Source organism: Hippocampus guttulatus, chromosome 7 (assembly GCF_054856545.1).
Source record: "Hippocampus guttulatus isolate MCC_2025c chromosome 7, RoL_Hgut_1.0, whole genome shotgun sequence".
Classification (NCBI taxonomy): Eukaryota; Metazoa; Chordata; class Actinopteri; order Syngnathiformes; family Syngnathidae; genus Hippocampus; species Hippocampus guttulatus.
Genome location: NC_141267.1, coordinates 3,543,887 through 3,566,595, shown reverse-complemented (window position 1 = coordinate 3,566,595; position 22,709 = coordinate 3,543,887). Strand labels below are relative to the sequence as shown.

At 44.5% G+C, this 22,709-nt stretch overlaps 1 protein-coding gene across 1 annotated transcript in view; it reads left to right on the top strand.

Moving 5' to 3' along the window:
- lrrc7 (leucine rich repeat containing 7) overlaps positions 1–22,709 on the top strand; it is a 125,881-nt gene that overhangs the window by 77,731 nt on the left and 25,441 nt on the right. Inside the window, exons 8-19 of the mRNA XM_086114906.1 lie at positions 1,221–1,295; positions 1,396–1,540; positions 1,860–1,932; positions 2,135–2,152; positions 16,286–16,415; positions 16,517–16,632; positions 16,831–16,900; positions 17,356–17,455; positions 18,120–18,244; positions 20,309–20,527; positions 20,609–20,731; positions 22,068–22,179. Coding sequence (XP_085971032.1) covers positions 1,221–1,295; positions 1,396–1,540; positions 1,860–1,932; positions 2,135–2,152; positions 16,286–16,415; positions 16,517–16,632; positions 16,831–16,900; positions 17,356–17,455; positions 18,120–18,244; positions 20,309–20,527; positions 20,609–20,731; positions 22,068–22,179 — 1,306 coding nt within the window. The remainder of the gene's footprint in view (positions 1–1,220; positions 1,296–1,395; positions 1,541–1,859; positions 1,933–2,134; positions 2,153–16,285; positions 16,416–16,516; positions 16,633–16,830; positions 16,901–17,355; positions 17,456–18,119; positions 18,245–20,308; positions 20,528–20,608; positions 20,732–22,067; positions 22,180–22,709) is intronic.

Sequence of the window (22,709 nt, the reverse complement as noted above, 5' to 3'; positions counted from 1 at the left end):
CTGAAAATAAGAAAACGTCTCCAGTGTTGTGTCTCGAACCAAGTGTAGTCATCCGAAATGATGTATACACAAAACCATTGAGAGACTTCCGCGCAAGAAGAACCAACAGAATCAACATAGCCTGACTGCTGTGTTCAAAGCAAATTTGAGAAAAAGGAAGTTTGCAACCATGGCTTAAATCCATAATAGGCTGAGTACTAGTTTACCGTAGATGTGCACTTTATAATTTTGTATTGCTCTGTTTTGATTCCCTAAATAGAGCTGTTAAAGGAGCTGTTGTGTGACAAAAAAATTTTTTTCACTGCTGTTGATGGGCATTAATATTGTGTGAGAGATTATGTGCGAATAACTGCTCCAAGTGAAAAATGTTCATGTAAAATTGAAAATCGAAATTGTTGTTTCAGTAAATATTTGCATTTTGCACATAGAAAACTCATCCATGATTCCATGTTGATGAGAGCATTAAAACGGGAAAAATAGGACAAAAGAACATAAAAGGAAATTTAGAAACGATAAAAAATGTGTGCATAATCACGATTAATTATGTGTTAACTATTTTTTTAATTATGACAGTTTTGTTTTTAATCACGATTAAATATCTTAATCATTTGGCAGCACTATTAAAAATATATATAATATAGACAGGACGGGAAAGAGAATCACAAACAAAGTCAGCAAGTCCCATTTCAGGGATGGCCTCCTCCGACATTCTCATTTCAAAAACCGGTGCAGCATATGATGAATCTTCTGAAGATATCGTCTCATTAAGGAGTAAGGCATGAGTTCAGCTGGACCATGAAATGGGACACAGTGCCATGAGGGGGCTGAGGGAGAGAAGACCGGATGGAAGTTGACAGGATTTGACATCTGGGTCAGACAGGAAGTTCGCCGCATGGTTTGCATCCCGCCAAGAGTCTTGCCCACTAATTTATGTTCACCACGCTCAAAGCTCACGACTCACTTTGCGAATGTGACTGGTTCTACTCCACCATAACAAGTGTCTTCTCTTCATTATGATGGTACCATTTAAAATTAAATATTATCTTTGGAAATGGAGTTTTAGATAGTTTAGAGGGATTTAGATGTAGTGTACCTAATGAAGCATAAAGTGAATATAAATTGTCACAGTAAAATGTCATTTGAAATTTGACTGAATGTTTCTGGTCAAAAATATTTTGGCCGTTTTTATTTTGTTGACGTGTGGTCTATTTGCATCTTAGCCGGAAGTGTTGGAGCAGATTCACAATCTAAAGGAGCTGTGGATGGATAACAACTCTCTCCAGTCCATACCTGGGGTAAGGACACTAATTATAAAATACTGCATGTTCTTTTTTTTTTCATTTTATAGATGTGGTTTATCTATGATTTGCCTTCCTTATCTCTCTGACTCTGCAGTCACTAGGAAAACTTCGCCAGCTGCGCTACTTAGACTTAGCTAAGAATCGTATTGAGAATTTGGACACGGATGTTTCAGGTTGTGAGGCCTTAGAGGATCTTTTGCTTTCCTCCAACATGCTTCAGCATCTCCCTGACTCTATAGGTGGGTCCTCAGACACACACATTATTTTATTATACAATATAAATAAGACCGCTTACAGAGCACAGACCTCCATCTACAGCAGTTCAAACATTTTTTTTAACAATACAGTTGTGCTCAGAGGTGTACATACCCTTAGGGTGCGGAAACTTCTAAGCAGCAATGTATGCCTGCCAACTAGTGGTGAATGGTGATATTTATATTTGAGCTCATTAAATGTACACATAACTTATGAGCAGAACTGTATCTGGGCTGCAATGTGAAACTGTAAACAAAGTTAATTTGTATTTACCGATGTCTTTGCATTTGCATGGCCTTACAGGAATGTTAAAGAAACTGACAACACTGAAAGTGGATGACAACCAGTTGACCTCACTGCCGGGAACTATCGGGAGGTAAGAAATCTCTACAAGCATTCAAGTCATAAAGGCCAATTAAAGCCACGTAGATCAGTTTTTGCTTGCTATTTCATCACGAGGTGTTATTCTCTGGAGGGTTATGTACTTTCCTTGTTTACTACTTTCTGTTATTGTGCTGGCTGATGATTTGGGGGGGGGGATTCTGTGTGTTGCTTTTGCTGCGTTGCCGTGGCATAAGTGCGAAGCCCAAGCAAGGGTGAGTAACTTTAGAACATAGTTTGTTGCTTCAGGGATGTGTTCAGAAATAAGAGAGAGATGTTCAGTTGCGTCACAGATACAAACACACCGTGAGAAAAAAAAAGATTGCATCACTTCACGCAAATTAAACAAATTTTTGTTTGAGTGCACAAATGTTTCTTCATGATTTCTTCCTTGAATGTTCAATTGGTCGTAAAGTCCTCACAGACGCAAAGTTTCTTTGCATGTGTTGGATCAGAGCACAACACAATGGACTGCACTGAAAACAACAAACAGAATAGAAAAGTATATTGGAGCACTGATATTGCTCTCCTCTTTACAGTTAATTAAATAACTTTTATTTGTAACATCATGATGTAATTGCATTGTAACAGGGATACGTTGTGATAGATTATTTACAATATTTTCATCTGCTGTGCTTTTTATCTTGATGACCTGAAAACAATGCACCTTTCTGAATAAATCCCTGGGATTAACATCAATAAGCACACCATTATTTCCCTTCTGCTGATACCTTAGAATGGAGCCCTCCTTCACTAATGACTTCCTTGAAATCAGTGTGTTCCCCATAATTAGGCTCATGCCATCTCAAGTTATGCTTTTTAATCAACTTGTATTTAGATACTAATAGATGACATTAGGTAGCACAGTGATCGAATGGTTAGCACATCCACCTCACAGTGCAGAGGAACAGGGTTCGTTTCCGGCTCCGGCCTTCCTGTGTGGAGTTTGCATGTTCTCCACGTGCCTGTGTGGGCTTTCTCAGGGTACTCCGGTTTTTTCCCACATTCCAAAAACATGCATGGCATGTGAATGGAACACTCTCGATCAGGGGTGGGCAAACTTTTTGGCTCGGGGTCCACATTGATTTCTAAATTTGACAGGTGGCCGGGTCAGCACAAGATACGGTACATATAAAAAACTGTATATGTTGACAGTCCATACCAAACATCAACGGAACAAAAGCATTAAAGTATTACCATACTTTTTTTTAATGAGAACAGTGAAACAACTGTGGTATATGTCCTGCATGAGCGTCCATCCATCCATCCATCCATCCATCCATCCATCTTCTACCGCTTATCCGGGGCCTGGTCGCGGGGGCAGCAGCTTTAGCAGGGAAGCCCAGACTTCCCTCTCCCTAGCTAATTCTTCCAGCTCTCCCCGGGGGATCCCGAGGCGTTCCCAGGCCAGCTGGGTGACATAGTCTCTCCAGCGTGTCCTGGGTCGTCCTCGGGGTCTCCTCCGGGTGGGACATGCCCGGAACACCTCACCAGGGAGGCATCAGGAGGCATCCGAATCAGATGCCCAAGCCACCTCATCTGGCTCCTCTCGATGTGGAGGAGAAGCGGCTCGAATCTGAGACCCTCCCGGATGACCGAGCTTCTCACCTTTATCTCTAAGGGAGAGCCCGCACACCCTGCGGAGAAAGCTCATTTCGGCCGCTTTTATCAGAATCAGAATCAGAATCAGAATCATCTTTATTGGCCAAGTATGTAGAACACACAAGGAATTTGTCTCCGGTATAACACGCTGCATTAGTATCATCGTAAACAACAAATCATTGAACCATTTTAGAGTAACCAGTAGCAGTATTTGTAGTACAAGAAGAGTGACTACGTCAGTGACTGTTTAAGGAGTTAATGGCTAGAGGGAAGAAGCTGTTTAAGTGTCTACTGGATTTGGTGCGCATGGATCTGTAGCTTCTGCCTGAGGGGAGTAGCTGGAAAAGGTGGTGGGCAGGGTGCGGGGGATCCAGGAGGATTTTCCGTGCCCTTGTCTTGATTCTTGCAGTGTGCAAGTCCTCAAGAGTGGGGAGGGCGGTGCCAATGATTTTTTCCGCCGTCCTAACTGTCTGTTGAAGTCGGATTTTGTCCTTTTTTGTGGCGACCCCAAACCAAACCGTGATGGAAGAACACAGGATTGATTCGATGACTGCCGTGTAGAACTGTCGTAGCACCTCCTGTGGCAGGCCATGCTTCCTCAGCAGCCTCAGGAAGTACATCCTCTGCCGGGCCCTTTTCAGGATGGAGATGGTGTTGACTTCCCACTTCATGTCCTGGGAGACTGTGATTCCCAGGAACTTGAAGGTCTCGACGGTTGACACAGGGCAGTTGGATAGTGTGAGGGGCAACTGTGGAGAAGAATGTTTCCTGAAGTCCACGATCATCTCTACAGTCTTGAGCGTGTTCAGCCCGAGGTTGTGTCGGCTGCACCAGAGCTCCAGCTGCTCCACTTGTTGGCAGTACGCAGACTCGTCGCCGTCTTTGATGAGACCGATGACCGTGGTGTCGTCTGCGAACTTTATGAGTTTGACAGCTGGATCTGTTGAGGTGCAATCGTTTGTGTAGAGAGAGAAGAGCAGTGGAGAGAGGACACATCCCTGTGGGGCTCCAGTGCTGGTGGTGCGTATTGATGATGTTGTTGCTCCCAGTCTCACCTGTTGTGTCCGTCCCGTCAGGAAGCTGAGGATCCACTGGCAGATCGTAGGGGACACACCGAGGTGGAGAAGTTTGGGAGTGAGGAGTTCCGGGATGATGGTGTTGAACGCAGAGCTGAAATCCACAAACAGAATCCTTGCATAGGTCCCTGTGCTGTCGAGGTGCTCGAGGATGTAGTGCAGACCTATGTTGACTGCGTCTTCCACAGACCTGTTTGCCCGGTAGGCAAACTGGAGAGGGTCCAGCAGGGGTCCGGTGACGTTCTTTAGGTGGTTCAGCACAAGGCGTTCAAAGGACTTCATGACCACAGACGTCAGGGCGACAGGCCTATAGTCGTTCAGTTCCGATGTTGCCGATTTCTTGGGAACTGGGATGATGGTAGACTGTTTGAAGCAGGATGGGACCTCACACAGCTCCAGAGATCTGTTGAAGATTTGTGTGAAGACCGGAGCCAGCTGGTCAGCGCAGACTTTCAGGCAGGAGGGGGACACTTTGTCGGGCCCCGCAGCTTTCTTGATCTTCTGCTGCTTGAAGAGCCGTCTCACGTCCTGTTCGTGGATCTGTAGTGGAGAAAATGAGGGTGGAGGGGTAGATAGAGTAGTTTCTGGTAGAGGTGGGTGTGTGTGGGAAATGGGGGTGTCCTTTTCAAATCGGCAGAAAAACATGTTTAGTTCATTAGCAAGACCCTTATTGTTCACTGTTTGGGGGGATGGCATTCTATAGTTAGTGATTGCTTTCAGGCCATTCCATACAGATGCAGAGTCGTTAGCAGAGAACTGTTTTTTCAGCCTCTCTGCATAGCTTCTCTTAGCGATGTTAATTTCCTTTGTCAATTGGTTTCGGGCGTGTTTGTACAGTGCCCGATCTCCACTTCTAAATGCGGCCTCTTTCTCTTTCCTGAGTTGCCTGAGTTTGGGAGTAAACCATGGCTTGTTATTGTTGAAGGAGCGGAAGGACTTCGTTGGTACGCACATGTCCTCACAGAAACTGATGTATGATGTTACAGTGTCTGTGTATTCATCCAGTGTGCCCGTTGAAGTTTCAAAGACGCCCCAATCAGTGCAGTCTAAGCATTCTTGTAGAGCTAGCTTTGCTTCATCTGTCCATTTTTTCACAGTCTTAACAACCGGTTTAGCACATTTGAGTTTCTGTCTGTATGTTGGTATTAAGTGGATTAAATTGTGGTCAGAAAGACCCAATGCTGCACGGAAAACCGATCGGTATGAATCTTTGATTGTTGTATAGCAGTGGTCTAGAATGTTGCCTTCTCTGGTGAAACAGTCGATGTGCTGCTTATATCTGGGAAGTTCACGGTTGAGATGTGCTCTATTAAAATCGCCCAAAATTATCAGGGGTGACTCTGGGTATTTTAGTTCGAGTTTGTTTACTTGTTCGGCTAGCGTTTGTATCGCCGTGTTAGCGTTAGCTTGTGGCGCAATGTAAACACCGATTAGTAAAAAGGAGGTGAACTCACGTGGCGAGTAGAATGGCTTGCAGTTTAAAGACAGCGACTCCAGGTCCGGGCTGCAGTGTGCGTCGAGCTTCGTGACATCAGTGCACCATTCTTTGTTGATATAGAAGCAAATCCCGCCACCTTTCGATTTCCCTGATAGCTCCGTGTCGCGGTCGGCTCGGAGAAGGCGGAAGCCGGGTAGATGTAGCGCGGAATCCGGGTGGCGGTCACTGAGCCAGGTTTCAGTGAAGCAGAGCGCTGCAGAACGTGCAAAGGCTTTGTTGGTCTTTGTCAGGAGAAGAAGTTCATCCATCTTGTTTGGCAGAGATCGTAGTTTAGCAAGATGGATCGATGGGAGCGGGGTTCGAAATCCGCGCTGCCGGAGCTTGACGAGCACGCCGGCTCTCTTCCCCCTCCTCCGGCGGCGTTTCCATGCTCCGTACAGCGCAGCCGCTCCGCTCGCGATTAGCTCCGAAAAACCTTGTGGGTTTTCGTGTGCTGGTGAAAAAAGACCGAGCGTAGACTCCCCAATGCGCAGCAACTTTTCCCTCGTGTAAGTAAGCCGCTCAGGGTCGCCAAAAACTAACGAAAATGACAAAAACAGGGATAATACTAGGGAGCGTGTGACCGAGGCTGCCATACCTGTCGGCGCCATCCGGGATCTCGTTCTTTCTTTCGGTCACGACTCATAGCTTGTGACCATAGATGAGGGTTGGAACGTAGATCGATCGGTAAATTGAGAGCTTCACCCTTTGGCTCATCTCCTTCTTTACCACGACAGACCGATACAAAGTCCGCATCACAGCAGACGCTGCACCGATCCGCCTGTCAATCTCTCGCTCCCTCCTGCCCTCACTCGTGAACAAGACCCCAAGAGACTTAAACTCCTCCACTTGGGGCAAGATCTCCTCCCCGACCCGGAGGGGGCATTCCACCCTTTTCCGACTGAGGACCATTGTTTCAGATTTTCATCCCAAACGCTTCACACTCGGCTGCGAAGCGCTCCAGTGAGAGTTGGAGAGCCCTGCTTGAAGGAGCCAACAGTACCACATCATCTGCAAAAAGCAGAGATGCAATACTGAGGCCACCAAAACGGACCCCCTCAACGCTTCGGCTGTGCCTAGAAATTCTGTCCATAAAGGTTATGAACAGAATCGGCGGCCTTGGCGGAGTCCTACCCTCACTGGAAACGATTCAGACTTACTGCCGGCAATGCGAACCAAACTCTGACATCGGTGGTATTGTGACTGAACAGCCCGTATCAGGGGGTTCGGTACCCCATACCCACGAAGCACCCCCCACAGAACTCCTCGAGGGACACGGTCAAACGCCTTCTCCAAGTCCACAAAACACATGTAGACTGGTTGGGCGAATTCCCACATACCCTCTAGGACCCTGCTAAGAGCTGGTCCACTGTTCCACGGCCGGGACGAAAACCACACTGCTCCTCCTCAATCTGAGGCTCGACTACCTGACGGACCCTCCTCTCCAGCACCCCTGAATAGACCTTACCAGGGAGGCTGAGGAGTCTGATCCCTCTGTTGTTGGAACACACCCTCCGGTCCCCTTTTTTAAAAAGAGGGACCACCACCGGTCTGCCAATCCAGAGGCACTCTCCCCGCTGACCACGCGATGTTGCAGAGGCGTGTCAACCAGGACAGCCCCACAACATCCAGAGCCTTGAGGAACTCCGGGCGGATCTCATCCACCCCTGGGGCCTTGCCACCGAGGAGCTTCTTAACCACATCGGTGACTTCAACCACAGAGATAGGAGAGCACACCTCAGAGTCCCCAGACTCTGCTTCCTCCAAGGAAGGCGTGTTGGTGGAGTTGAGGAGGTCTTCGAAGTACTCCGCCCACCGGCTCACAACGTCCCGAGTCGAGGTCAACAGCGCCCCATCCCCACTGTACACAGTGTTAGTGGTGCACTGTTTCCCCCTCCTGAGACATCGGATGGTGGACCAGAATTTCCTCGAAGCCGTCTGGAAATCGGCTTCCATGGCCTCACCGAACTCCTCCCACGCCCGAGTTTTTGCCTTGGCGACCACCGCAGCTGCATTCCGCTTGGCCAGTCGATACCCGGCAGCTGCCTCTGGGGTCCCACAGGCCATAAAGGCCTGATAGGACTCCTTCTTCAGCTTGACGGCATCCGTTCCTGCTGGTGTCCACCAGCGAGTCCGGGGGTTGCCGCCACGACAGGCACCAACCACCTTACGGCCGCAACTCAGATTGGCCGCCTCAACAATAGAGGCACGGAACATGGTCCACTCGGACTCAATATCCCCCGCCTCCCCCGGAACATGGGAAAAGCTCTGTCGGAGGTGGGAGTTGAAACTCCTTCTGACAGCGGATTCCCGCTCCCGACAAACCCTCATAATACGTTTCGGTCTGCCAGGTCGGACCGGCATCTTCCCCCACCATCGGAGCCTACTCACCACCAGGTGGTGATCAATTGACAGTTCCGCCCCTCTTTTCACCCGAGTGTCCAAAACATGCGGCCGCAAATCCGATGATACACCACAAAGTCAATCAACGAACTGCGGCCAAGGGTGTCCTGGTGCCAAGTGCACATATGGACACCCTTATGTTTGAACAAGGTGTTCGTTATGGACAATCCGTGACGAGCACAGAAGTCCAATAACAAAACACCACTCGAGTTCTGATCGGGGGGCCGTTCCTCCCAGTCACGCCCTTCCAGGTCTCACTGTCATTGCCCACCTGAGCATTGAAGTCCCCCAGCAGAACAAGGGAGTCCCCAGCAGGAGTACTCTCCAGCACACCCTCCAAGGACTCCAAAAAGGGTGGGTACGCTGAGCTGCTGTTTGGTGCATTTGCACAAACAACAGTCAGGACCCGTCCCCCGACCCGAAGGCGGAGGGAGGCAACCCTCTCGTCTCCCGGTGTGAACCCCAATGTACAGGCACTGAGCCGGGGGGCAATGAGTATGCCCACGCCTGCTCTGCGCCTCTCACCGTGGGCAATCCAGAGTGGAATAGAGTCCAACCCCTCTCGAGAGAACTGGTACCAGATCCCAGGCTGTGTGTGGAGGTAAGTCGGACTATATCCAGTCGAAACCTTTCTACCTCGCACACCAGCTTGGGCTCCTTCCCTGCAAGAGAGGTGACATTCCATGACCCTAGAGCTAGTTTCTGCAGCCGAGGATCGGACCGCCAGGGTCCCCGCCTTTGGCTGCCGCCCAGCTCACACTGCACCCGACCCCTTTGGCCCCTCCCATGGGTGGTGAGCCCATGAGAAGGGGGACCCACGTTGCCTCTTCGGGCTGAGCCCGGCCGGGCCCCATGGGTGCAGGCCCGGCCACCAGGTGCTCGCCAACGAGCCCCACCCCCAGGCCTGGCTCCAGAGGGGGGCCCCGGTGACCCACGTCCGGTCAAGGGAAACTGGGTTCCATTTATTTTGTTCGTCATAAGGGGTTTTTGTGAACCGTGCTCTGTCTGGTCCCTCACCTAGGACCTGTTTGCCATGGGTGACCCTGCCAGGGGCATAAAGCCCCAGGCAACTTAGCTCCTAGGATCATTGGGACACACAAACCCCTCCACCACGGTAAGATGACGGCTCACGGAAGGGTGTATGAGCGTCCAAGTATGTTAACAACATACATGTGTGACAACCAGTGGCGTTCCGTCAGGGCCAGCAAGGCCTTCTCTGCTGGCCTAAACATTCTCAGAAAAGTAAATTTAATAAATTTACTTTTCTGAGAATCACATAAATTTAATTTATGTTATTTTATTTTCATAAATATGTAAACCAAATTATTCTCTGTATTCTTTACGTCACTTAGTCGAGTGGCTTTCAATGTTATTTAAAATAACATGTTAAATGTTAAATAAATAACTTTATTGTCAAAGAATAGTTTGTTTTGTTATTTTGTGGTTGGTGTCTTATATGAAACTGCGACATTGGGCAATTTATTGGACAGACTTGTTTAAGATCACACAGCGTAATTTGGGTGGCATTTTATTTAGTATTTTTTAAATCTTTGTATTTTTGACAATATCTGTAAATTTAGTTTCCTGCTCTTAATTGTGAATGCATACTTGACTCCTGAATTAAGTGCTGCTTGACGAGCCTATATTGTGTTAATGTATGTGACATCACTGAAGGCCTAAGGTTGAAATGCACGGCCCGCCACTGGTGACAACACAAGCAACAAAGTGCAACAATATATTGCCCAAAAACTGCAGCATACAGTCCAGGTATATGACTAAATTTTCAAAGTTAGGACTATTTGCTACAAAATGAGATGAGTAAAAGACCGGGTGGCTTTCTTTCCACTCACTCACTGTCTCGAACTTGACCTCCGCTCGATCACCACACAAGACAGCATTGCTCAGCTGATGTCGTGCAACGAACTTTTGAACCCAGCCACGGGACGCTTCGAAGTCTTCGATGCCCATAGTGCTATGGAACTCGATTGCTCTCTTAATAGCGGTCCAGTTTGCGGAAAGTTTTTAGCACGATAACAGTCAAACAATTCCAGGAAACGTTTACTTACTCGATTGTCCGTCGAGCCGCAAGCAATTCAGCATGGAAACAGCCAGAATCAGACTGAGCAAGAATCGCTACCTGGTTTTTCAAAGTCTCATAGATTTGAGTCTTTCAGACTCCAAGCGTCTCCTGAATGTTTCGTACTTTGTAACCCGCTTCGTTTAATCAGATACACTTCACTTTCTCTTCCGCGGCCATTACTGTTCCTCTTCGTTTGGATGCCATGATCTACAGGATGTAAAAATGTTCGCAATTCCAGTAAAACTGCAATAAAGAGTCACTTGCATGTCGCCGTTTTGGATCCAATGATTGAAAATAGCAGTGTGGACACACTTATTCCGTCGTATCGAGCGGAGTTACTTGAGTTAGCGCTACTGCGGGCTTCCGTATCGACTCCCCCTCCCTCCCTGTGCTCTGCAACTTCAAGTAACTGCGCCACCTGGTGTTGAAATGTCATTACAAGTCCAAATGAAATGAATGCAATAATTTACATCAAACCTTAATTGTGAACTGTACCAACCTTCGGCAGGCCGGATTAAAAAGACCAACGGGCCAGATCCGGCCCGCGGGCCGTAGTTAGTCTAGCTCTGCTCTAGATTGTCCCTAGGTGTGAGTGTGAGCGCGGATGGTTGTTCATCTCTGTGTATCCTGCGACTGGCTCGCAACCAGTTCAGGGTGTACCCCACCGACTGCCCGAAGACAGCTGGGATAGGCTCCAGCATGCCCCACGACCCTCGTGAGAATAGGCGGATTAGAAAATGGATGGATGGATCCGTGTCATTAATATATTTGCGTATTACCTTTCATGAATGCAACATAATTTATCTTGGCAAACAACTCTGTTTGCATCCTCGGTCCCAAATATATGAGATTTACCGTGTATTATTTGTCGATTTGCGACTCTATTCCCCCGCACTTCTTTCAGGAGGTTCTCCCGAGTGTTGGCGCATCAGTCTTGGATATCATCAACAGCAGCCTCTCTTCTGGTGTAGTTCCCCAACAGTTTAAACATGCTGTGGTCCAACCCTTGATCAAGAAACCTGGTTTTGATCCAGATGTGCTGTCAAGTTTCAGGCCAATTTCCAAACTGCCTTTCATTTCCAAAATTCTGGAAAAAGTGGTGCACATGCAGTTGAAATTTTTCTTGGATGAACATAACATCTTGGAGGTCTTCCAGTCAGGTTTCAAGACGATGCATAGCACGGAGTCAGCCCTGTTACGCGTTTCTAATGACATCCTCCTGGCAAATGACTCTGGAGACCACGTGTGTCTAGTTTTATTGGACTTAACTGCAGCATTTGATACAGTGGATCACAGTATTCTGCTGACTCGTTTGCAGCACTTGGTGGGCATTGGTGGCAGTGCTCTTGAGTGGTTTAGGTCCTATTTAGCTGACAGAACCTTCTGTGTCAGCCTTGGCTGCTCTGAGTCACACACTGCTCCCCTGTCATGTGGTGTTCCACAGGGCTCAATTCTGGGGCCTCTGCTGTTCTAGCTGTATCTGCTCCCATTGGGTTCCATCTTAAGGAAACATGGTATTCCCTTCCACTGCTATGCAGATGACTGCCAGATCTATGTCCCACTGAGCAAGAAAGACGACTTCTCATTAAGGCCACTCCTATCCTGTCTGGAAGAAATCAAAACCTGGATGGCACAACATTTCTTGAGATTCAATGAAAAGAAGACAGCGGTGATATTGTTTGGTCCCAGTGGCCCTTGTACATTCCATCCTGTAGACTTGGGCCCCCTGTCTCCTTATCTTAAGTCAACAGTCTCAAACTTGGGCCTTAAACTGGACAGTGATTTCAAACTCGATCGGCAAATTGGTGCCGTTGTTAAATCCAGCTTCTTTCACCTTAGACAGCTGGCCAAAATAAAACCTCTCCTCTCACATGAACACTTTGAGACAGTAATTCATGCCTTTGTCACATTCCGGCTCGATTACTGCAATGCCCTTTACTTTGGAGTCAGCCAGTCCTCCATTAAGCGCCTTCAGCTGGTCCAGAATACCGCTGCTCGCCTCTTGACTGGTACTCGTAAGAGGGAGCACATAACTCCTACTCTGGCATCCCTTCACTGGCTCCCCATTCATTTTAGAGTTATTTTCATCCTCTTATTTGTTTTCAAATCTCTGAATAATCTCGCGCCACCTTACCTCTCTGAGCTCATCCGCCCCGGCGCCTCAGGTCTGTGGACCAGACCTTATTAGAAGTACCAAGAACTAAACTGAGACTCAGAGGGGATCGAGCCTTTTTTGTTGCTGGTCCCTCGCTCTGGAATGACCTCCCACTGAACATTCGGCAAGCCTCCTCGCTGCCCATCTTCAAAACCCTCCTCAAAACTCACTTGTATTCTTTGGCATTCGACTCAGCATGACTTAGATTTGTTCTTGGTTTTACTGTTTGGTGCTTTCTATCGCCTTTATTACCGATTTGTCTTACTGTTTATTGTGCATGTTAAATTGCTCCATGTACAGCACTTTGTATGCAGCGATGGCTGTTTGAAAGTGCTCTATAAATACTGTTGACTTGACTTGACTTGACTTGATAGTATTCTAACATGCAAAATAATTATATAATTTGTGTACAGTTCATGGAATGTGTATGATCTCTATCCTTGCAGCAGAATTGGTGCCAATCTACTATTTTGTAGGTCTATACTTGCTTAAAAATATAAACACATATTAACCTCTCAGGTTGAACACTGCTATCGGCGATGCTATTCAACCACCAAATAATCAGTTCCAAGGTCGATCTGTCAGCAAGAGGCTGAATAACTCAAGACTTTTGGCAGTCGACTAAAATGATGAAAGTCAAGTCAAAGTCGATTAGTCGATGACGTAACTGATTATTTTTGAAGCATGGTACAGCTAACCTCAACCTTTTTCGTACCGCAGATGTGTTTCACATAAAAGATGTATTTCGACGCACCGGCAAACACGCAAATGCAAATAAAAAAGATTGCAAATCCATTCATCCATTTTCCAAACATCTTATCCATTACAACTCACCATTATGCTGAATGTGCTTTGTCATAATTATGGAAGCCCTGCACATGTTTTTTTTCCTGTCCAACTAGGCTCATCTTGTGAACCGTAACAAAGCGTGTTTCTAATGCGGGATCACAACCGGGCTGCTGTAGGAATAAAATAGATTGATAGGCTTTCATACTTTAGTGACCAAGCTATTGGTCTTATTTTTGGTTAAATATATCCACCCGCTTTTGGCAGACTACTGCAATAAGCACAGGTATTACCGCATTGTCGTAAAGCCACACAAATGTCACATTGTTGGTGTTTATTGCGATATGAATCCATTTCTCCTTACCACACAGTTGTTGCACACGCAATATTGGGCAAAACATTTTGCCAACAAAGATTTAGGTTCATCTCGCACCGCTCACGCTCATTCCCCCACGGTCCCACTGGTATAAATATCATAAGACAGCAATTGAAATAGCCGAAGCTTGCAGCCTAAGCGCTATTCTCATCCAGTTAATTCCGTGCTCTCTGTCCCACTCAGATGTATGAAGACAGTGTCGCCTTGCTGGCTGCACATTTCATTGCTCCACAGTGTTATAGTCTGGGGGTGGCAGCTTCAGTGAGTCAGTTCCTGCTTCCACCATGTAGACTGTGTGCCTCTGTAGCACTGAATTTAAAGGAAATGAGAGGACTGTTGCGAATTTAGTTGGCTGTGTTCAACCCACAAATGCGCAAACCACCTGTTTCTAATTGTGCACATCTGCAAAACTACCAAAAAAAAAGGAAACTCCACCCATGCGCACAGTTGCACTGTGCCTTGCAGTCGACTTGGCATGAATCTAGAGCCCTTGGTGTACTGTATTATCACCACTAGTTCAGTTGGTTCTTACTTTGGCTATATGTTGCAAAACGTAGCAAAAATGCCCCCCTTCACCACACACACACACACACAGACACACACACGCGCGCGCACAGAGTTCATCCTTTATGATCTCTGCACTAAGGTCTTTCTGATAACGCTAATATCTCCCGTGATATCATGCATTTCATTCCCTCTCTTGCCAAAAGTGTTGAAGACACATCACGAAAAGCCAAATATAAAACAAAACAGAGACAAAGCAGAGTCAAGTTAGTACTCTGACACTTGCTGAAATTAACCCTTTCAGGGACAGCGGTTACTACAATGGACAGTCTACCATGTTATCAGGTTACAGGGTGCATGAAAGTGTTAAGTTCGACAAAGTACGCATAAGTTATGCCTGACGTCATGCGTGACGATGGTTCAAACTCTGAAGTGACATGCCCCTTCAGAGAGGCATTGCTCATGAAACATTTCAGCTAAATTATGAATGGTTCTAATTCAGTGACGTTAACTTTCGTAGATCCACCGTACAGTGGCAAACTAGGAAAACAACAAATTATGAATACTGTCAGTTTACAGAGACTCACTCATGCAGCCATCTACACATGTCTTAGAAATTGGATACTGCATGTGCATGAATGTGATAAATTGCTGAGTTAGTTAGGTGTTAACGAAAATGTCCAACTTGCTCAACCTGACTCATTTTGTATCGTTTTCAAAAAGAACCTCATGTGCTGTATTGCTCATTTTGTTTCTCCTCTCTGCCGGAGGAGATATACATTAGTGACTAACCAGGGCTCTTCTTAATGAGCTGCTGTAGCACCTATAGAACCATACCGCAGCAGGGCAAAACATTGCAGGGCATTCTTTGCTTCAGTGTAACACCTGGCACTGCTTTAAGGATTTGTGGGCTGGTAAGATATCTAAATAAAGGATAAGTCCCCCTGCCCCTCCTCTCCTCTCCTCCGACCGTATGGTGGCCCAGATGGTCCAGGCTGGTGGGAATAATAACGGCAGACTCTTGCAATGTTAACAATAACAGTACTTGAATGTAAAATGCTCGGCTCATTAGCATGAGTCTACTGTTAGCCAGCCCAGTGGTGCTCAAAGACAAGTGGGTCAAAGGGCCTTGTCGAGCCCCATGGACATTACTGTAAACATGTTCGGCTTGTCATTGACGCATACATTTAAAATGTATAATGGAGGATCAAAATCGAACCCATATTGTAATAAAAGTCCTACGAAGCCTGTGCAATGATTGTTCATGATCAGATTCATGTGATGATTTATTGATTCTTAAATGTGCTGATCTTTGACTTTTCTTTATGATCTTAGTTGCTGCTCTGAAGGCAAATGAAGAGCTCCTTTCCAAAAACAGATACTGTAAATGCATAAAGAATTAAGACACACAGAAAAGGCTTTTGAGAGACTATCATGTATTTGCACTCTATATGTAATTTATTAACCGTGCAGTCCACCATTTACACAGCTTAAGAATGTCTTTTACCCGTCTTTGTAAACGAACTCTCCTCATTGTCTTCATACAGCAATAAGTTGAAGGATGGTTTTGATTCCAGCAAAGCTATGAATCTCTATTTTTGTAGTTTTGTGTTGTATGGGTCTGGTTTAATCCTGTTGTACTTAAACAAGCTTACAAATGGTTTTACACTCGCATTCTATCCCACATTTTGAATTTGGTATTCAGCTCATGATAGTTGTTCCTTAAAATGATTCGAAGCCGAGCAAGGAATATCACCATCCATATGCTTTAAATAATCATATCAATGTAAGAGTAGGACAGTTTACTAGCTGTGGAATCTTTTTTATGATTATTACTTCTTTGCCATTTTCTCTGTGCCTCCCCGTTTCTCAATATGTCTTCCACTCAGTCTTTGTCTGTTGGAGGAACTGGACTGTAGCTGTAATGAGTTGGAGTCACTTCCTCCAACCATAGGCTACCTGCACAGTCTCCGAACCTTTGCTGCTGATGAGAACTTCCTCATAGAACTTCCCCGAGAGGTGACTATCCAATTGCACCCTTGACACTTTTCTTCCTGAAAGCACCACCCATGCAATTCGTTGCCTGAACTGACCCCACAATGTTATGTTTGTGTGTTCAGATCGGTAACTGTAAGAATGTGACAGTGATGTCACTACGCTCCAACAAACTTGAGTTCCTCCCCGATGAGATAGGACAGATGACCAAACTACGAGTCCTAAACCTTAGTGATAATAGGTATACACACACCGACACACAGACAATGTAATGGAAACTCTTCATCAATGATTTTGTCTTTGCTCTTTCCACCTCCAGTTGCTATGGCAACTGGCAAGTGTGTTACTATGGCGACATGCTCTGCGGGCTGTACAGTACGTGGGCAGAGAAAACATATTTTTCTTATTCTGGCTCCCCTCCCTTGTCTCTCATTGTCAGGTTAAAGAATCTCCCGTTCACCTTTACTAAGTTGAAGGACCTGGCTGCTCTCTGGCTTTCTGACAATCAGGTAGCTCTCCCTCCTCTCCCGCAAAATATGGTCCTGTAGATGAATGCAATACCGTTAATCGTGTGACAGTACACAAGCAGGATTTCTGACCTGTCCATTTGATTGCATTATCAGAAAATACATGCAGTGATGATTACATTTAGACTGCAACTGTATTCCTTTCATATTAACCTCTGCAATCGATTAACCAGTAATGCAAATGAGTTGTCACGAAGGAGAGGCATTTTGTCAGATCTATAATACTGTGTGGTTAGGAAAAAAAAGGTTCATTTATGTTTGTACGTTTCGGTATATTAATAAATAGAAGCATGATGCATATGTGGAAAGGGAACACAGAATGAATGCCGGCAATTGAGTGCGATTGGACACCTCGAGTGACAAAGATGGCATCTAAATTTTTTTTTTTTACACATGACATTGCTTGAAAGCTGATATTGATATGTCTGTCATTGCAGTCCAAGGCTCTGATCCCCTTACAGACAGAAGCTCACCCCGACACCAAACAGAAGGTTTTGACCAACTACATGTTTCCTCAACAACCTCGTCATGATGAGGGTACAAGCTGTGTGTGTGTGTGTGTGTGTGTGTGTGTGTGTGTGTGTGTGTGTGTGTGTGTGTGAGTGTGTGTGTGTACGCGTACACATGTGTATTATGCGTATGACTGAAAATCTGATGGCAGAAATGTGGAGTTTGAGCCTGTCATGTGTCATGTGGGAATTTTCATATGAGGAATGAGGCAAAATGTAATTAGTACAAATAACCGCTATCACTAGAGTTACTTTTAAAAAGATGTTTTAATGAACGATAATAATAACAGTCGCTGATGGTACAGTGGTACACTCGCCTGATTTATGTGGGGGCAGCGTGGGATAGGTTCCCACTGATGTGGTTGTGGGTGTGAATGGTTGTTAGTGTCTATATGTGCTCTGCAACTGGCTGGCGACCAGTTCAGTTGTGTAGTCTGCCTTCCGCCCAAAGTCAGATGAAATGGGCTCCAGCAACTCCCGCGACCCTCTTCAGGATAAGCGGTGTTGAAAATGGATGGATGGATGGATAATGAGAACATGAATACAATAATTTTCTCTTCCCTCTTACCATAAAATGATGTCTTAACATAGTATTTTAAGCAAGCATACCTGCCGATTAAATTGTCTAAGGAGTTCATTGGCAGTTTTACAACATTGCGCTTTTTACTTTTCGGTTGGTGTCCTGTGTGCAGATTATCAGTCGGACAGTGACAGCTTTAATCCTACTCTGTGGGAGGAGCAGAGACAGCAGAGGATGACTGTGGCCTTTGACTTTGAGGACAAGAAAGAAGAGGAAGACAACTCCGGGAAGGTCAAGGTCTGCCTTTTATCTGGCTGTGCTGTCTGTCTCTATGTTCAGTATGTACCTGGATGTCTATGTACACTGGGGCAGCGAAAATCGTTTGGTTCCACTGGATTTACTTAATTTGGACATGTACATCGTTTGTGCATGATTAGAATGAGCATATCAATTTTAATATTTTGCTGGAAAAGTGTCCAAAAGTATATCAGTTGACCGATTTTAATCATGTTCATCCGATTTTTTTTTTTTAGTGTATGGACTGTTATGTCCAAGAGTATGTTGATTGTGAGTTTTTATGCTTTTTCTTTGATTCACCACCACATTGGATTCTAAATAAAACTTTGAATGGGTGATGAGGCTTTACAAAAATATTTAATTTGCCACATTTTACTGGATGTGATAAATACCTGATGTGTGCGTTTACTCTCTCCTCCATTATCAAACGGTGGAACAAAATTTATGTTCCCCTTCTTCAATAATTAATGTGCGTCTTTGGGATTAGTGAAGACTGTGTTTATTATTTATTTATTTATTTATGTATTTATTTCTGTCATTGACTTGGCATTTGGAAAAAAATATATACAGTATATATACTGAATATATTTTTTTTTTTGACTAAGAGATGTGAGGGTCAATATTAATCTAAAATCTAAAATGCCCTCCACCAGTTTTGTAGCATTTGGCAGAATGTGAGTCAACCATGTGGCTCAGAGTTCAGCTTCATCCTTCAGCCAAGTCAATAAACATCAATGAGCCTGTTTCAGCAGCAGCCTGATGCCGTCGAGCCATAAATGGGGGAAAGAGTAATTAGCTAAGGGCCCATAAATGACAGCGGACCAAGTTGTAGAAAACGGACCAAATTGTATGCATGTACAGGGACTAACAAATTAATTATACCACGTCTCATAAAAATGATGACAATGTAAGCGAATTCTTTTACCTTTTAATATCAAAACTTCAATCCGCTCGTCGGGCTTCTGCGAGAAGTCGGAAAATAATAGGGCAAAACAAAATACGTAAACAATGCTTTCTGTTCAATAATCCAATTAAATTACCTCAATTTGACATATTTTTGCCATTAATATTGCGCTACACATGTTTGTATAGTGCTGTGATATTTTTTGTGATTATTATTTTTTTTTTTTTTTGGGAGGGGGCAATTTGAAATTTCACGAGTAACTACAATTATATTTGACCATGAATGTGTTTTAATTTCAGTAGCATGTTGTGTTAAATGCTGCCTACTCGGAATCCGTTGCAGCCTGGTATCTTATTCTCTTATTATTTGTCAACTGTGGGCATGTTAAGCACTGTGAGGCACTTTTGTGATGTAGGTCTTCATGAAGAAGTTTGACTTGTCTCATGAAAAGCCACATTTACTTTTATATTGGTTTTCATTCTGACACAGTTTGGGAATTAATTGAATGGCGATCAGATTCCACAAACGTAGACAAACAAAATCCGGGCAAAAATATTGAATCACAAAAGCGCACCAACAAGGTATAAACAGAAAACGCTGGTCAAAAAGAACCAGGAAAACAGTACATTAACAAAAAGCACTTGCAAAGGCAAGGAAATAGGAACCCCGAGATATAAACAAAATGACTACAGTCTAATTTCACCAAACAAAAACAAAATCGTAGACAAAATGAATACAAGGTGAGAACCAAGAGAGCAAAAACGACATTGACGAGATCAAGAAAACAATCGAGCAAGAGCAGCAACAAGTTCAATAATCCGACAGAGACATGGGATGTTGACAGTCCTCAAATACATGGCTAACTTGATGAAAAGATTGCCAGTCGGTGTGGAAGCTGGAGGGAAGGCCCTCCTCTGTCACCTGCTAGAGACACATGAGAACAGGATCATGACACGTTCTTCAATACTACAAACACAAAAGTTATTTTTTGTGTGTTTATTTTTATGTTGTAATTTTTCATTTACATATATCTGAATTGTGAAGACAACAAAATAAACTAAGAATCAAAAGAGTAAATAATCAAAAGACTACAAATTAAAGAAGCTTAAGGTTGATTTTACATTTTGCTCAATAAAAATTGTCCTGATCTATTTCCACAGGTGGAGATAAACCTAAAACGCTATCCCACACCTTACCCCGAGGACCTGAAGAACATGGTCAAGTCAGTGCAAAGCCTCGTGGGTAAAAATGTTCACACCGGCCATGGTCACCAGCACCATCTTAGCACAGGCACTGTCACCTCAGCAGTTACAAACATGGAACTTACACACCATAGTAAAGAGCCATATGAACCGCCATGGCCCCTGCCACCCAAAGAGGTAGAAAACACCCAGTCCTATTCACACTGCATCATTAAAACATGAATTCATGCATTGTTTGCTTTCATCTATGCTTACTAGGTAACAGACAGAGAGATGCAGGACTTCTCTCAGGCTCAGCTTATGGATCAGGGATCGATGCATAACTCTGGCATTGACATCCCAAAGAGGAAGGACAAAGATGACCTGACAGAGAGCTCAGAGGTTTGTAACACAAACATTTGCCCCAACTGAAAGCATAAATAACCATCTTGCCCACTTATATAAGGCCACTTCTCTATCCCTAATGTTACTCTCTTTGAAATATTTTAAGACAGAAAATACTTCATTTTGTGACTCAAGTCTTGATTCACCCCTGGGGAGGGGGGGGGGGGGCTCCGTCAAGGGGGGCATGTTTGACCTCGGGGAACATGCTTTTTTTATTTTTTTACTGTCCTAAAATATGGTGCAGTTGCACCTCCACTACGTTAGGGGGCAATGACGCTCTCATTGGCAGAGTTTGCGCAGGGAGCATTCTAAGGGAGGGAAGAGGTGTATGTAGCACTTGGCTTTACTGTGACAACAGTGGCAGACGAGGAAAGATCGGTGAACTTACTGTGTCTAAAAATGTTGGTTGCGGACAGCATGAAGCTAAATAAATTAAAGCGCCACTTAAAGACATTACACCCCAATCACGCTGATAAGCTGCTAGAGTTTTTTTTTCCAGCGAAAACGTGCCGAATATTGCCAACAATCATGCCGCTTTGTGACTGCTACTTCAGTAAACTGAAATACAGGTCCCAGCTACACATTGAGCAGGAGCCGAGAGTTGCTGTGTCTAGCTTCAAACCTCGCTTCGAAAAGCTGTGCGTTGCAAGTGCTCATTGTAGCCATTAATCCAGACATCATCTTTGATTTTAAAAAAAAAACCCAAATGATTTTATATATTTTTGTTTTGCTGTTTTTTTTTTTTAATATTGTGCTCCTGAGATAATGTTTGGTGATTAGTTTGAATGCATTATTCAGTTATTGATTTTATGTCATTTTATTTTTCGGTATCGTATGGTTTGACATGGTCAGTCAAAAAATATTTTTGTTAAATTAAGGATTTAATGTAATTTTGGAATTTCAGATGCACTTTAAATCTTTTTCTGTTCCAGTTACTAAAGCTATTCTTTGTTGTAAGTTGGTCCGTATTTCTTTCTTTTTTATTCTCTTATACGTTAATAAGGATACAGTGTAATGCAAAGGTGTACTTTGACAATGTTATCGACAAATGATACTATTTATAGTCATGCGGGGTGGGGGGGGGCGAGATGTTCTCCTCTTCCAAGGGGGGGCATGACAGAAAATAATTGAGAACCACTGTGCTAGTGTGATGAAAGTCCCCTTTTAGAGAGCTCTGCATTTTTGGTGCCATAGTTTGTTGGAGATACAATTTGACACAAAACAGGGTCAAAATTATTTAGATGCGTGTCTAACATTTTAGTTTCTCGACACCAATTATCTGATGATGCTTTGCCATAACGTAACAGCATGACTACTGATTCACTTCCAACAGGACTCAATGGGCGGCTCACCCAATGACATCCGCATCTCCGACATGAGGCCCACCCTAGTGGAGCCATCGATGTACAAGCCAAAGGTGGTGCTGCTTGGCAAGGATAAGAAAGGTGCTGTTTTACACTGAAACACAAAGGCATGCAGGCTTAAACACATTTAATCTGGTCTGTGATGAAGCGCTCGGGGCCTGCTTGTACCCATTAATTACTACTGTAATAGTGCCACAAAGATTTCTTTCAGAGTTGAACACTGAGAGTGAGGGAAGACTATAATGCTCCTAGAAATGAGTGGTCTCTAAGTCAGATAGGTCCGTCCGTCTTTTATTATGACATTTGGACATTTGTTTCTTAAATATCTCACTAACTATCGGTTATATGTTTTAGAAGGATAGATGTGCAAGGTTCCATAAACACCCTAACTCATTTGAGAGCATTCATTCATTTTCAATGTACAGTGAACTACTGCTATTCACGGCAGATAGCGAGAATAGGCAAAATCCACAAAGAATTTACTCACACTAAAAATGTTTGCAATTGGCTATAAATGCCACAAGATGGCGGCAGAACACTTTTGCAAAATGACAAGACAATGGCCTGTGCACAAAAACTGCAAATAGGTGAGTTTTCAGTGAATACCAGAG